General features: G+C 43.3%; 1 protein-coding gene across 2 annotated transcripts in view; it reads right to left on the reverse strand.

Moving 5' to 3' along the window:
* Positions 1-16,417, reverse strand: part of LOC148500833 (cadherin-8) — a 434,715-nt gene that overhangs the window by 158,440 nt on the left and 259,858 nt on the right. For both annotated transcript variants that reach the window (XM_088451277.1, XM_088451278.1), the window contains one exon: positions 13,694-13,813. In XM_088451277.1, the coding sequence (XP_088307403.1) occupies positions 13,694-13,813 (120 nt within the window). The remainder of the gene's footprint in view (positions 1-13,693; positions 13,814-16,417) is intronic.

A 16,417-nucleotide genomic window follows, 5' to 3' on the forward strand; every position in this document is an offset into this window, starting at 1 on the left:
TTTCAGTGCCGCAGGTCAGCAGCAGGTACATTCTGTATCTCTGATATCTGCCGCTGACCATTTTAAAAGATATGTATTGTGGTAAATGGCAGTCTTGAGGTTTTGATGCATTTTAATAATGATATAGCCAACCCTATCTGATACCCTGTCTGATACCGTAGGTTTTTGTGAAGGAATGGGAAATAGAAATTGCTATTTGCTTATGATAGTGACAATTAGACAATTCATTTGTGGATGCTTTAGCAATCACTGTACTGTACTGTAGTTTTTGTGAGATTGATAGTACAAATAATCAGGATTGGCATTTAGTGATTGCATTTAGCAAGTGGCAGTAGCCCAGATCTCTAAGATATTTTCAATCCAAATGTTCTTGCAGAGGATGTTACTAAAACTCTTACAAATTTTCTCATTTGGGGGCATATTTATAATGTTAATTATTGGGGGCTGGGCGGCCCCCAATAATTAACATTCTTTAATCAGCTGTCTCCATGAATCTTTCTACTGCTACTTTCGCAGCGGTGAAAATGAACACTGCTAGGGCTAACTCAGCAGTGCTAATGTGCCTGTATGAACTCGGGTTCACGAAGGTGCACAAAGCCCCGGCATCTGGTGGAAGGAGCCAGAGGAGGAGGCATCCGCAAGGATCCCTCTTCAGAACCTGGGACTCTTTCCCATAGGGAAGGAGTAGGGTGTGGAAGCCATCTGCAGTCAAGCTCTGAAAATATTATATTTTTGGAGTTTGATTAATTCAGGTCCCCATAATAGTGTATGGGGACAGCAGGACAGATTGGTAATGAAAAGTATGCAGGGGATATCAATAATATCTCCTGTGCTACCTTTATGATGAATGGCCGCATTACTTATATTCTACAAAAGTACTGTAGGTGAAAATAACCTATTTTGGAGAAATGAAGTGATGATGAATATGGCCCCTGGATTGGGTGCGGAGTCGGACAGAACTCGGGTATATATGTGTTACTGAATTATGTGCAATGAAAAAACTTGTAAGCAGAGTTGTACGCATATTAAATTGTGCCTGCCTGCCCTATCTGTATACTACTCATCATCATCAGTGCGTTGCAATCAGACTATACTAGACATAAAAATATGACTCCAAAAATGCCTTTTTTTACACCTCTGTCCAAGTCCGCATACCCAGCAGTTGGATTTTGCTTACATGAGAATGCCCCATTACAGCCCAGTTACATCTCTTCTGTAAGTACAGATGCAATTCAAGTGTGCATGACTCTGAGTGAAGAGCATGAGTAGTGTGTGAGACCATTCAAGATATGCAGGCCCGGCGACAGGGGGGGACTATGGGTACACCTGTCCCGGACCCTGGGGCCCAGAAAGCAGGGCCACGGACAGCAGACTCAGTGCTCCAGCCGTGGCCGCCGGTACCCATATATCGGCCACCCAGCTCTTTTGTAGTCTAGCCTAGGCAGCACTGGGCTCGACTTGCATGTAGCTCAGACATGTTCCGGGCCGGACATGACGTTTTCAGTATGCAACGCGGCGGCGTGACCTATGACGTCACGCCGCTGCATTGCATACTGAGAAAGTCATGTCCATCCTGAGACATCATCCCCGCTCTCAGGCACAAAATTGGAAATCTCCTTCAGAGTGGACAGGGTGCGGAGGAAGGGGCTTGGGGCAATGGCTCTGGAAGGTGAGGGGGTTTGGGGCTGGGTGTGGAGGAAGGGGTTGGGGGCAGCGGCTTTGGAAGGTGAGGGGGTTTGGGGCTGGGTGTTGAGGAAGGGGTTGGGGTCAGCGGCTCTGGTACGTGAGGGGGTTTGGGGCTGGGTGAGGAGGAAGGGGCTGAGGGCAGTGGCTATGGAAGGTGAGGGGTTTGGGGCTGGGTGCGGAGGAAGGGGCTGGGGGCAGCGGCTATTGAAGGTAAGGGGGTTTGGGACTGAGGGCTGGGAAAGGTGAAGGATGCTGGGGAAGGTGCAGGGGGCTATTAGCTGGGAAAGGTGAAGGGGACTGAGGGCTGGGAAACGTGATGGTGGTCTGAGGATGGTGATGAGGGTCTGAGGGTGAGGAAGGTGATAAGGGACTTTTGGGCTGAGCATGGTGATGAGAGTTTGAGGAAGGTTATGAGGGGTTGAGGACTAAGGATGTCTAGCTACAGACACCATCTCTCCTACACCAAGGCATCTACAGCACTGTGATCAAGACCTGACTGTGTGCTGGTGGTACAAGTGTTAAGCTATGTTAGAGGTGTGCTTTGTGTGTTTAAGGTGCCATTTTATAGATACAGATACGTCCTGTTACATCGTTGCTGATCGGGCTATAAACATACGCGCACATCGCGCCAGGCAATTACTCGCAGCAATTACCCGCCCCAGGCACTTACCCTCGGCAATTACCTGTGCCATGCACTCCTGTGGGCTCACGGGTGCGAATGCAGCATGCGTAACCGCTCGCGCACAAGTGGCAAAGATGTAACTGGGCATACAGTATCTGTATAGTCAGTAATGATGAAAAATCCGTGTGGAATAGTCGTTATACTCATTAGATTGTAAGCTCTCTTTAGCATCTTGTTGTCACGCCTGCATTTGTTTCGTCTATTTTACATGTCCCATAAGAATGGGCCCTTTATTTTATATTGCCCACAAAAATGGGCTCTGCTGTACATACTACCCATGTTCACTTGCTTGGCTATTAGAGAACAAAATAGACGATGCTACCTCACTTCTTTGCTTACTGGCCTTAATTCTAACTCAATATTACTGTACAGTATATGATTTTTTACTAGAGATGTGCGCCTACACCGTGTTTTGGATTCGGATTTATTTTCGTGTTTTGGTTTTGCTTTTGGATCTGTGGGCCTGATTCAGAGGAGCTCACAAAAAGCGAGCACTCGCTCTGAATCAGGGCGGGCACTGTTTTTTTTGGTTGCGGCCTCCTGGCCTCTCGCATAGCTGTTGGTGACCACCCTAATAGAGCCGGAAGCACTCTCACTGACATCACTGGAGATGTCAGTGGGGCCGTCCACAAACGGCAGGTGTTTGCTTGGGAACGCCTCGTTTGTTAAGCCACCCCCCGGCCATGCCTACAAAACGGGGCGAGCTGTCGATCAACATCGACAGCCGACCCTTTTGTAGTGAGCCACGGAGCGAGTGCTTTCTGCGCTCGCTCCGGGGCTCGTGCACGCGCAGTGCGCTAGGCACGCGTGCGCACCGGGCCACCATCGACTCGCTTGCGAGTGGCTCTGAATCAGGCCCTGTATTTTTTTTTTTTTGTAATAAAATAAACCATCTAAAATGATGTAATTTTGACCTGTTTACAATTACATGCAGTCCAAAACCCGAGTTTGGTTTTTAAATCTGAAGTCCGCACCACAGGAAGATACGAACTGGGACTCTGTTCGACTTGTACCCCAAAGTGATTCTGTACTCAGACTCCATTCAACTCGGAACCCCAAAATTTGTTTGTTGTCGGTTCTCTGAGAACTGGACTCGCGCACATCTCTAGTTTTTACTGTATGATATTTTTATGCACTGGTACTGTTAAAATTACAGAAGAAATAATTGTTCATTTTTGTAACTCAATCAATTTGGGATGACTTATTTGTCTCAAATTTCTACAATGATATACAGTCAAATCATTTCTAGAGGTCATATCCAGCTGAAATAGCACAGTGGTTAACATGGGTGCCGAGAGGGGGGGCAGGTACTAATTACCCGGGCCTGGGCTTGTTGGAGGGGCCTGGGTCCGATGCCGCTCCCCCTTTTCTCTCCCTCCCTCAAACCAGCAGCCCAGCACTCACTGCTGTGTGCTGGGCTGTAGTGGGAGACTGCTCGCTGCTGCTGAGCTGCAGCATTCTCCTCTGCCTCATGGGGGGAGCGATCACACTGATCTCGCCCCACCTGGATTTGCGCTGGGCTGAGTGGCTCACAGCACTCCTCTCCCCAGCGCTGTTAGCCTGTTTTATTTTTCCCGAAGGAGGCACATGGCCACGGCTCCCCAGATTAGGCCACGCCCCAATCCCCTGGGCCCGGGCCAGCTCTCTACACCCCTGGTGGTTAACATTGGCTACCTTTCACCACTTGGGTCTTAGGTCAATTCCATCTAAAGCACTAACTGTGTGGAGTTGTCTGTTCTCCCCATGTTTATGTAGCCTCGTCAAAAGTGGACCCTAGTGTTTGTTTGTGCTGTAGAAATTTAGATTGTAAGCTCCAGGGGCAAGGATTGTTGCCATTGAGTGTGAATGTTTCAATATTATCTGACAATAGTGCTATACAAATAGGCAATAATAAATATATAACACATAACTTAATATGTTTGTTTTTTAAGAGTGGAAATAGAGACGGCTGCTTTCTATTTCCCATGGAGAGAGAACAGTAAAACCTCCTTTAGCTGTGCAGCAAACAGAGCATTGAAATTTCCCTAGAAGTAACTGCCAATGAAATGCTGGGACTCATTATTCATTACTATGGTTAAATCTATTTCACCTAAATATTAAGTAAAGCGAGCCCTCGAGCAAGACAGTTGCAAGCATGTCATAATCTTAAACTCTTTCAAACATTACTAAAGGAGATCCGCAATCATAGTTCAGATGTCATCTAGACTGCATCTTGGAAAGTAGAACAAGTAATACCACAAGATAACATATCTCACACTACAGTAATGGTATCTTTTTGTTCACCGGAGAACTTGACTGTGAAAGAAAAAAAAGGAGCGAATTACTTGAATTTGCAGGGAAGTCAGCGTCAAAGGGAGAGGGTCTTATTTTAATCAAGTCTAATGCAGATGTTTTTTCTCAATAGAAAAGGTATTTGTCAATGTGTGAACCATGAGTGTTGAAGAAGTAGGTAATTTTCTCATTGCCCCCACCATTTCTTTTTCCCTTCTCTGTTATTAATTTTAATACTGACTTGAAGCATTTTTCTACATATTTCAAACACTGTATTACAGTTCTAGTACCTTAATTGAAGAGGTGACTAAGCCTGGAGGAAGTGTAGGGAGAGTGGTGGAGCAACTGTCTTCAAAATTTAATAAGCATTATTGGTAAGTGCGGACCTGATTCCGAGCTTGGAATAAAGCCAGAAAGATTCAGATGTGGATGCAAATGCCATCGCAGCAGCAATCTCTCACAGATTCACAATTGTTAAAATATGCTAATGAGCCACTCACTGTCCAGTCCTTAGAGACGCCCACATAAAGCATCTCACATCCCCCATTCAAGCACAAAACCAGAAACATTGAACGCAGATCAGGCAGCCATCAGCCTTCTGAGTAAGCCTAAGCTGTCGCAGACATAACGGGTCTCCAGACATGCAGAGGGCTGTCCTGCTGCGAGCAAAAACACAGTGGCTAATTTAGGGACTCCCAGAAAAAAGTATTTAAACAATCCAACATGCCTGAATTTTTCTAAGCATCCCCCGTTACCTCCTCCAAATGCTTGTTACCGATTACTCACTTTGCGAGTGAATCCTCTGTGAGAGCGTTATCGCAATTCAATCGCTGTGCTGCGCAATGTGGCTTACAAGCATGAGCATTGGCTAACAATTGCTCAATCCGTAAGTATTGGCATTGTGTTCGTCTCAGAATAAGGCAGTGTGTACCTATCCTGGAGAAACCATGGAGCAATGCAAGGGGTGCAAACACATACATTGTTTTTGCATGGGTGGTAAATACTGGCTGTTGTTGCATGTAGCTCACAGCTTTATTTTCAAACTGCAATTTAGATGTCAGTTTGAACTAACCCCTTCCAAATCTAAATCCCTATACAGATTCTATATCTGCCACACATGCAGCGCAACATGGTTTTACGAAGGTGCAAAGTAACAGTATTTATTCTTGTTTGCTTTATTCCTAAAGCCGGGTACAAACTACTGCATGCGATGTATCGAATGATATATAATTCCATCAAGGATCAGAACGATATGTCACACACATAGTATAGTGTGTACGCCCAATCCATTGTGACCGGCCATTGTTTGTCTTCTGTTCTGCACATCAGATTGGATGATGCAATAAATGATACTGTGTAGTTACATGCAGCATGTAATGATACATCGCTCTATCATACGGCGGATCGTGCAGTGTGTACAGTGTGCACGATGTATCATTACATCACTCACCCCATTGCTGGGCCAAATCGTCGTATGGAGTGTACCAAGCTTTACTCAGAATCAGGTCTAGGGGGAGATGTACCAAGTTATAAGGTGGAGAATGAAAAAAAAACAACCAATCAGCTCATAACTGTCAGTTTACAGGCTGAGTTTGAAAAATAACAGTTAGGAACCGATTGGTTGGTACTTGATCTCTCTCCACTTTATGACTTTCGAAGGCTTAGTGTATCTCCCCCCAGTCTGCTTAGAATACATTTAAAAATGTAAAAATCCAGTGAATCAAGAAAAACAAAGCTTTAAATTAGTGTTATTTTTTTTTATTATTTTAGATAGAAAGATCCAGTATTTAATTACATTCTTTAATTTCAGGAAATCGTAATATGTGTTTACCTAAAAATTTATTGTTTTCTCCTCACTTTCATACTGAAGGTATTTTACGGAGCACAAAACACCAGCTACATAATGCAACTAACTATGGGCCTGCCTGGTGCGCCTATATGTACGCACAGGCATCGTGGGTTTGAGGAGCATAATGGCGGCATTTGCAGACTATCATAGGTGAGGAGAATACTTGGCAGGGTAAAGTTGCGTACACACTGGGCGATTAAAGTGGACGACTGAACGATCACGATATCGTTATCGTTCACTTTATCGTCCATTTTTTTTACCTAAATGATGAATGATAACGATGAATGACGAACGATGCACGTTATCGCAAGTCATTCGTCTTTATCGTTCATCGGGTAAACATGCAGGCCAACCTGACGATATTGTCAGGTTGCTGCATGTTGGGGAGTGGGGGAGAGAGTCTGGCGCTGAACGATATTGTTAATGATATCGTTCAGCGGGTGTGCTCAATGTCATGAACGACACTGAGCACACCCTGCCGGGGACACACTAGATGATATCGCTCAGGGAGTATATCGTCTAGTGTGTATGCTCCTTAAGTGTAATCACTGCAAGCAACAAGTTTGCGCATTGGTGCCCCAACTTCTGCCGATTAGAATGGCAATGAGACTACCTCTTACCGAGAGTTTAATGTAAGTGAATAAATGGGTGGAATGGGTGAACTTCATATTATTTCTACTTTTCAAAAGGAATTGTGGGCCTGATTCAGAGCCGGACGCTATTTGCGAACGGTCGTTCAGAAAAATGGGCCGGCTATTTAAATTGAGCGCTCGCTCTTTGCGGTCTGTTGACGCCTCTATGTCTGAGCGAGCGAACAAAACATGCGCTCGCTATTTTGTAAAGACGCCCCCTGTCCGCTCGCATCATACGTCATCTCCGCTATTTATTAGATTAATCGAGTACATTGAAAGGCGTCTGAACTGCTCGCAGTGCTTGTGGTTGGATTTTCCTACCGCAATCATATGAACAGTTCAGGCTAAGAGACAACCAAGTGACGTGGTTGATGACGCTGCTTTGTTAATTATGCACACCCTTAAAACGCCCGTTTTGACCGTTTGGCACGCCTGCATTCGGATCTCCGCTCCCCATTTTCAAGCACCTTCCCCTGCTACCACCCACAAACGCCTCATCCTGTCACTCAAATTAGCAGGCACTCGCTATTTTGCGAGCGCTCGATTTCTGACCGCAATGACTGGTTGGCGCATGTGCATTACGACCCATATGCATGCGCAGATGTGCGAACATCGCTTGGAGCGAAAGAACGGCCGCTTACGAGCGGCTCTGAATCATTCCCTGAGTTTTGTAGGTGTGTTTTCCAGACATGCGTAGAGCAATACAGAGAAAAGCAACGCACACACAATTGTCACAAGTGATCAGAATTTCCTACTATGGCACGTATTCAATTAGAAGCGAAAAGCCGAGATCCGTGAAAAAGTATCGCCGATTGCGACTTTTCACCAGGCGGAAACTTATCTCTGTATTCAATAACATCCACTTTTTGCATACGCGGAAAGTCCATGCAATGAAATAGTCTAAAACGATTCGCCTCTGAGTAGCAGAAGAGAAATGCATTTTTTTATTTTGGAGTGCAAAAGTGGAGAAACCACTCAGAATCCTTGGGACAGCCCCCCCAATGGATAACTGCGTAATAAAAAACTAGTGAGGAAAACCCCTAAAAAGTTGTTTGAATTTGGGGGCAAAAAAGTTCAAAGTGGGGGTACAAACATAAAAAGTAGAAAAATAGACTTTTTGGGGGTCTGCAAGTATGGGTGAGGTGTTTTTTTGATTGCAGGTGTTTGCTTAAGGTGCGTTTTTTAATTTTTGTATAACTTCACTCTATAATATGCTAGCACCCATTTTAAAGTACCCCAAATTTGACAGGACTACTTATTTTCTCCCAAAAAAAATGCTTAATGCTACACTTGTGCAAAGACACTAATTAGAGGCAATTGTACCAACTTAAGTACCCCAAATTGTTTAATTAGGGATAATCGGGCACTACTACATTGATTCCCAATGTTTCTGCATCTTTTTTGGGGGTTCAGGCTGATTTCCCCGATTCGGACACAATTCATCGCCTGTTCTGACTTCGCGTGTCGCCATTTTCGCGTCTTTTGGAATTGAATAGGGCAAATAGGGGTACGCGCACGGTAAGTTTCTGCGGTTAAAATACGTGATGTAGGCAAAAAGTCCAGCAGGCGCACCTTTATCGCATATGCGAAACTAATTGAATACCTCCATATATAAGCCATTCATGATGCTAAACTGACCAGTATTTCAGAAGGAAAATTTAAAAAGTGTTGTTTAAGAGTATTTCTAAAGTCATAGACCTCAGCTACACCGTTTAATCACACCTTCAACACCTACAGCAAGGAATTCCTCCCATTCCCCCTTCTTCCCCACAAGTCATGATGACAGAAGAGTCCCTTCAAGTTGGACTGTCCTGCAGATGTCGGTACTGTTGGGAGGTACTGTATACTAAGGTGGTGGGAGGTTAGGCGTTCGTACAGTCATCTCTGGATATTTTGTTTGCCTTTCTGCACACTGAAATGCACTTGATGTGGGGTTTAAAATAATCTATTTGGGGCGATTCAATTCAACGCAATGTGAATAGCGTCAGGATGGATCTACCGGAGCTATTCAATTGTCCCCATCGTGCCCTGCACTTAGTCAGGAGATGCCGGTGTCTGTTTGTCGCGGTAGCCGGCATTCTCTGAATTAAGTGCCGGCTGTGATGCTTTTAGCATCGCGCTAAGCCAGAAATCAGCATCGCGGTAGGTAATTAAGTCAGATTTCTGCTTGCATCTTAGGATGCAAATAGAAATCCTCTAATCGGAGTGAACAGTGCAGTCCTTCCTAGCGCTATTCACATTGCGTTGAATATAATCGCCCACCATTGTTTTAAACTAAGCATGTGAGTGAGGGGGAAGCTTTCTTCTACATTGGGCAAAGTGCAGCCAAAAACTATGCTACTGGAAGGTCGAAGCGGTTGTACAATTCAAGTATATTTGCAGAGTGACAATGGTTGTGCACCGTCTATACAGCAACGTGAGACTCCGTCCCTTTATCTTACTTCAATAACCTTTTTGCGTTCTTTCCCAGAAATAGATTTATAACATTAATAAAGAACAATGAAGCCCCTCACGGCTGATACGTGTCTTTATATGTGTCATCTAAGCAAATAACGTAACGTAAGATAAACATTGAGACACAAAATTGGCAGAAAAGGTCAGCCATTTATTTAATGAAATACAAAGAAATAAACTGTATGTGGCATAGAAAGGATGGCAAGGCTTTATAGCGAGCTAAACAAGGACATCCTCAACAAAAACAAAATGTAATAAGTTCAGAAAAGCCCCTTATGTGCCTTTATAAAAAAATAAATAAAAAAAAAATAGGGTATTCAACCCCCCTTCAATCATTCAGGGAGGTATCAGCCTTTAAAATCATAACAATGTAGGTGAGAGCACCCAAAATTCGAAAACACTTGTGGCCATTGATCTGCCGTTCTTTTCCACTATGATCACCGAACCAACCTCACATACAGGGGCTTATGCACTAAGCCTTGGCGAGAGATACAGTGGAGAAAGGATAAAATGCTTGATTCAGAGATGTACGCTAATTTGATCGCAGCTGTGATTTTGCATGGAACTCAGCTGCGAAAATATGCCAACGGTACCAAAGCTTACCCGAGTATAAGGATGCCCACCACTGCCTTCTCATATGCGTACAACGTCGCTTACCTGCGGAAATATTGGTAACACCGAGCGGCCATCTTGCCCTTGTGGCAGGTCTGACTAGCCACAGACTCTTCAGCTCTCCTAACATGCAGAGGGCTCTCATGCTACATAGGAGATCACTAGGGCTAATTTATGCAGCTCCTTGTAATGGCAGTTAAACGGTCAGACATGCCTGCATTTTATTAATCGCTCTCCATTACCTCCCCTCATTGCAGCTGACTACCTGTCACTCACTTTGCGAATGGATCCTCTGTGCGTGCGGAATCGCAAGACAATTACAGCACATGTGCAGTGCGGCTTTTATGCATGTGCAATGTCAAACAATAGCTCGATTTGCGTTACAATAACATTAGCATTAATCTCTGAACCAGGCCCAAAGTACTAACCAATCAGCTCCTAACTGCCATTTTTCAAATACAGCCTGTAAAGTGACAGTTAGGAGCTGATTGGTTGGTACTTTATCCCTCTCTAAAGCTTAGTACATCTGGCCCACAGTAAGAAATTACATACACAGGTCTAAATAACTTAGGTGGAGATGTAGCAAACCTTGGAAAGAGATAAAGTGGAGAGAGGGAAAGTACCAACCAATCAGCTTCTGTCATTATTCAAACACAGCCTGTAAAATGACAGGTAGAAGCTGATTGGTTCGTACTTTGTCTCTTTCCACTTTATCTCTCTCCGGTTTGATACATCTCCCCCTAAGCTCACAAACTCATCCACAGAACCTAATATTCTCCCTAACAGCTGACATGAACCCACAAGCCACCCCCTATCCTTGTGGTTTAACCCACTTCAGGCTTACTCAGCCATCTGCTCCAGTTTGAAATGTGTCTAGAAATTTTGTCATTACTCTTCTGCATGTATCTGAGGGAAACTGTAATGTAAAGATGATAATAATAACTACTGCAATATGACCATATGGCGATGATGAGGATAATGATCTTGTATGTTTGCATGTTAGAATAATCATATGATTGCTCGATGTGTTGAAAACCCATGTGTTTGTCCCAAACAACTTTTGGTTAAGTGTCCAGTTTTGTTTATTTGCCTTCGCTATGGGGTAAAAACACATAACATACATTAGAAACATGTTTGGCTTCATTAATAGTGAGATAATGTGTAATGTACCAAAAATAAGTATGTTTTGTTCTTGCTTGTTTGTGTAAATGTATTTTAGCCTATTATTAAGTTACTACTGCTCATTGAATTTTTACTTTAATAAGATATATACAGAGACTTTGACACCACAATCCCCGCCCCATACATTTTTTATAGATGCCTCACATGTCTGCTCCAGTGGTTTCCAAACTTTCTTGAATCATGGAGCCCTAGCCTATCAGCATTTATACACAGCACCCATAGGCCATATGTTTCTTTTAGAGAATTTTTTGTAAAAAATTATTAAAGTAAATTGTTTTTATTTGTCATTCTTAGGTTCAGTTATGTGGGTGGTAGACAAGGTTATGGTTCTCTTTGTCCACATACTTTATTATTGGCAGCCACCAGAACTGGTTTACCTATCACATACCATAAATAATGTAATTTTGGTTCTGGACCACCAACCCATGGCACCCCAGGTGCCACAGCACCCAGTTAGGGAACCACTGCTCCATACTTATGGTTCATCCTTCTGCTATCATTCTAATTGGTGGCTTCCTCCTTTTCTCCCTTCCCTTACATATATTATTATATTGTCTCTCTCAGATGCAGATATATCCCCAATATAATGTCCTTCCCCAAAAAATCAGCACACCCATCTCTGTGCTCCTGTGGACAACCAGATGATATGAATGGCTACAGGTTTTCTATCTCCGCCCAATTCAGAGCAGGGGAAACACTGATCAGGTGACTAGAGGGAGATTTATCAAATGTTCTAAAGAGGACAAGTGGATATGGTTCCCATAGCACCCAATTAGATTCTCACTATCATTCATAGTGTTCAAGATAAATGATATCTAGAAACTGGTTGCTATGGGTAAAACCATACCTGCCGACTTTCTGGCTGCTCCTTCCGGGAGGGAGCAACCAGATCGGCAGGATGGGGGAGCATGGCCGGGACAAGGGGGAGTGGCCGGGGGCAGACATCACTTGTGGACGTGGCGGGGGTGGTGTCACATGATCACGTCAGTTTGGCCCCACCCCCGCTACACAATGCCGATAAAATAGGCATTGTGAAGCAGGGGGCGGGACCAAAATTACGTAAATCACGTCACCGCACCCTCCCCCCCCCGCTGCAGAGGTTGCAGGGGTTATTGCGGGGGGGAAAGTAGGGGTGGGCGGCAGCCGGGAGAATTGCCTGCCTTCCCGGGAGGTTGGGAGCAGCACCCGATTTTCGGGGAGGCTCCTGACCAAATCGGGAGGGTAGGCACGTATGGGTAAAACCATCACCTACCCTAATGCAGTGGTTCTCAGTTTTGGTCCTCAGGACCCCACACTGTTCATGTTTTCCAGTTCACCCAGCCGGTGCACAGGTGTATTCATTACTTACTGACACATTTTAAAAAATTCACAGCTGGAGCTAACTATTTCACTTGTGATTGTGAGGAGACCTGGAAAACATGCACTGTTTGGAGTCCTGAGGACCGAGTTTGAGAACCTTTGCCCTAATGAAACATATAGAATGTCTGTTTAATTAATGTTTCAGGGTTTAGTGTAGAGTAGCTGGTATAGCTAGGACCATAACTAGTGGTGTGCAACTGGTGCAGCCGCATACAGCACAGGCCTCAGTTGGCAGCACTATTATTGCCCCACGACCCTTGCCTCTGGCTAGCAGAGTGCCTGGAACAGCACCCTACAGCCAGTGCCGCACATATCTTCCTTTGGACACCACAGGCAGGCACTCTGCCATGTATACAGCTGCACGGAACGTCTTCTAGATGCTCTGTGCACTGCCATGCTTTTGGTGCTGGCTGGTACCACCCCCTATGTGAGATGTCACGATGTAACTCGCAAAGGGGGCAGGGCCAGCACGGGGCGCATTAAAGCCCTGTTACGACACTAGGTGTAACCAATTATTTCCCTTTATCTTAATAATACAGCTTATGTTTATTTCCTATTTTTACTTCAATTTTGACATTTAGTTTAGTATTTGGTCAAATTCTTTTGAGGATACATCATCCACTTCATGCACTCATATGTTTGTTCAGTTCCTTCTATTATACAGTATACATTATAAGACAACTATTAGATTGTAATAGAGCTTGCTTGTCATGTAGTAATGCAATATACTATTCAGCTTAAATCACTGCCCCTTCAGTAATTGTCTGCCAATTTTCTAGTTTCCTGAATACTTCTACATATACAAGTTACTTTAATGGTAATTATCATTAATATTTTTTTTTATTCCCAGTGCTTAGTCCAGCATTGAGTATACTATACAGTTTTCCTTTCGACAGCGTTTTTGTTTATAACTGGGGTCACTTATGAGCTATGAACCCTAAATAAATAGTATACATAAAAACATACCTGTATGAGGTTCAATAGAAAAATAAGGCTGGCCTTCCAAAATGCTGTAAACCAATTTAGCACTATTTCCGTACACAGGGTCATCTGCATCGGTGGCCGTTACCTTGGTGACAAATGTACCTGATGGATAGGAAAAAGTAACATGATTGAATGTCCATATTGACACATATATACATACATTTAATGCATAATATCCTCTTACATGAAGTGACTACTCTAAAACCTTTAGGGGAACTTGTGAAACAGTATAAATGCCCTAATGGCTGATGACAGATTGTGACCCTGACATATATTAATAACCTTAACAGTTAAATAAAGTCACATGAACCTGAGATTGGCATGAAAATGTTCAGCTTTATTTATTTATTATCAGTATGAAGGAAAGGGAAAGAACCAATAGCTATCAGTTTTGTGTATAACTTGACCAAAGCAATTGACTTCAACAGCTATTGGATGGAGCCAACTTTCCCCGTGTCATCAACAATGCCAGGCCTCCATCTCCCCTACCAATGTAACATGCTACACCTACCGGCAGAGTCGTGTTGCAGGCCCCAGTAAGGTGAAACCAGGCTAACCTATGTACTGGGTGAGGGTGGACTTGATCAAACAACTGCAGCAAGATGGCCACTGTACTGCCATTCAATCTCGCAAGGAACCAACCACCCAACAATAAAGCCAACAGTAAAAGGGGAGGGATGGTGCAAACTTCCAGGAAATTAAGGAAAATCAGAGTCAGAGACAACGGCATAAAAAACCTTCACCACACTCTAATTCCTCCCATCTTTACATCATATACAGATTGTCCTCTTGCATCTTTGCCGATTGTGCGGCAAATCGCGCCACGTATGGAGCGAGTCGCGCACCCGTGAATGGGTACGCACGCTGCGTTCGCACCCACGACTCCATAGGATTGCTTGGTGCAAACGCAGTGCATGGCATGGTGTACCATTGTGCACGCGGCCACGGCTAATCGCATGGCGCAATGCGTGTGCACATTTGCAGGGCGAACGGCAAAGATGCAAGCGGACACATCTGTAGGATAACTTTCTTGTCAAATAGAATTACCTAAAGCAGCTCCATATTTTATTACAACCCACATTCATTTCAAAATTTGCCCAGCCTTTGGGGTTTAAATGCTGTCAAGCTCAGCCTTCTCTTACTCAGAGTGTCAGGATTTAAATGAGATGATAACAGGCCACAAAATAATATAAGAAAGACAATATAATAATAATAATAATAATAATAATAATAATAATAATAATAAAACTGTACAAATCACATTCAATGTTACAATCTATTTTCTACTCAAGTATTAGTAACATTGAACCACAGCAAGTACATAAGCAGTAAATCTGATGGCTGGTCCCATAACTGACATGTTATATTACTACATTGTATATTACATATTCGTGTGAAAATGTTACCGGCAGTTTTTAGACATTAGACGTAAAAAAAAATCTTTAGATGTCCTTTAATAACTAGTTATGAAAGTATGCATTGGCTTGAGCAAAGATGGACCTTGAAATACTGTAGAATACACATCTTTATTGCTATCCTGGGTAAAGGTTTATCAATATTTTGATATAGGAAGATATAAGTACTTCTTTATTACAATTATTGATCTCCAATAAACCTTACCATACAATAGATGTAAAGACAAGATTATATTAAGCTTTTATTGATTAATGTAAACATTAAATAGATCTCCAGATGTCAGATGCTGATATTGGGGGGAAGTAATACTTTCCAAGTTCTTGTGCGAATATGGAATCACATCGTCTCGCTGTGCGTTTGATGCGAGTTTGTTCCGAATCTCGCAGCATGTTATAGCCTGCTACAGTAGTTGGAAGGTGCAAGTTTATCTTATCTGAAATGCATGCCTATGCAAGTTTTATTCTATTGTTACTATTAAAAGTGAATAAAAGTGTTAAAGGAAGGAAAATAAATGACTTGCCCCCCCCTTTCCCAAAGCATAACCATTTGCCCACCCAGATGTCAGTGTCGGCGGTCCCTGCAGCCAGAGTACGGGTGGTCGGCAGGTCACCCGTACACACAACCAGTTGCACGATACAGTATATGGGGTTAATTACTAAGAATCGAGTTTGGTCGAGTTTTTTAGTTTTTAAACTCACTTTGCTTCACCAAAAGTCGGTGAGTTTTCCCTTTAACAACTCGCAAATTTACTAAGAAGTGAGTTTAGGTGAAATTGAGTTTTTCGATGGTGAAGCAGATCAAGTTCTTTCCTCCACATGAGAGTTTAGTGGAGTTTAGTCAAGAGTTTAGAGGAGACTTTAGAAGAGACTTTAGAGGAGAGTTTAGAGGAGAGTTTGGTGGAGAGTTTAGAGGAGAGTATAGAGGAGAGTATAGAGGAGAGTATAGAGGAGAATATAAGGAGAGTTTAGAGGAGAGTTTAGAGGAGAGTTTAGAGGAGAGTTTAGAGAAGAGTTTAGAGGAGAGTTTAGAGAAGAGTTTAGAGGAGAGTTTAGAGGAGAGTTTAGAGGAGAGTTTAGAGGAGAGTTTAGTGGAGAGTTTAGTGGAGAGTTTAGAGGAGAGTTTAGAGGAGAGTATAGAGGAGAATATAAGGATAGTTTAGAGGAGAGTTTAGAGGAGAGTTTAGAGGAGAGTTTAGAGGAGATTTTAGAGGTGAGTATAGAGGAGAGTATAAGGAGAGTTTAGAGGAGATTTTAGAGGTGAGTATAGAGGAGAGTATAAGGAGAGTTTAGA

This window comes from Taudactylus pleione, unplaced genomic scaffold, assembly GCF_031769625.1.
Source record: "Taudactylus pleione unplaced genomic scaffold, aTauple2 ptg000545l, whole genome shotgun sequence".
NCBI lineage: Eukaryota > Metazoa > Chordata > Amphibia > Anura > Myobatrachidae > Taudactylus > Taudactylus pleione.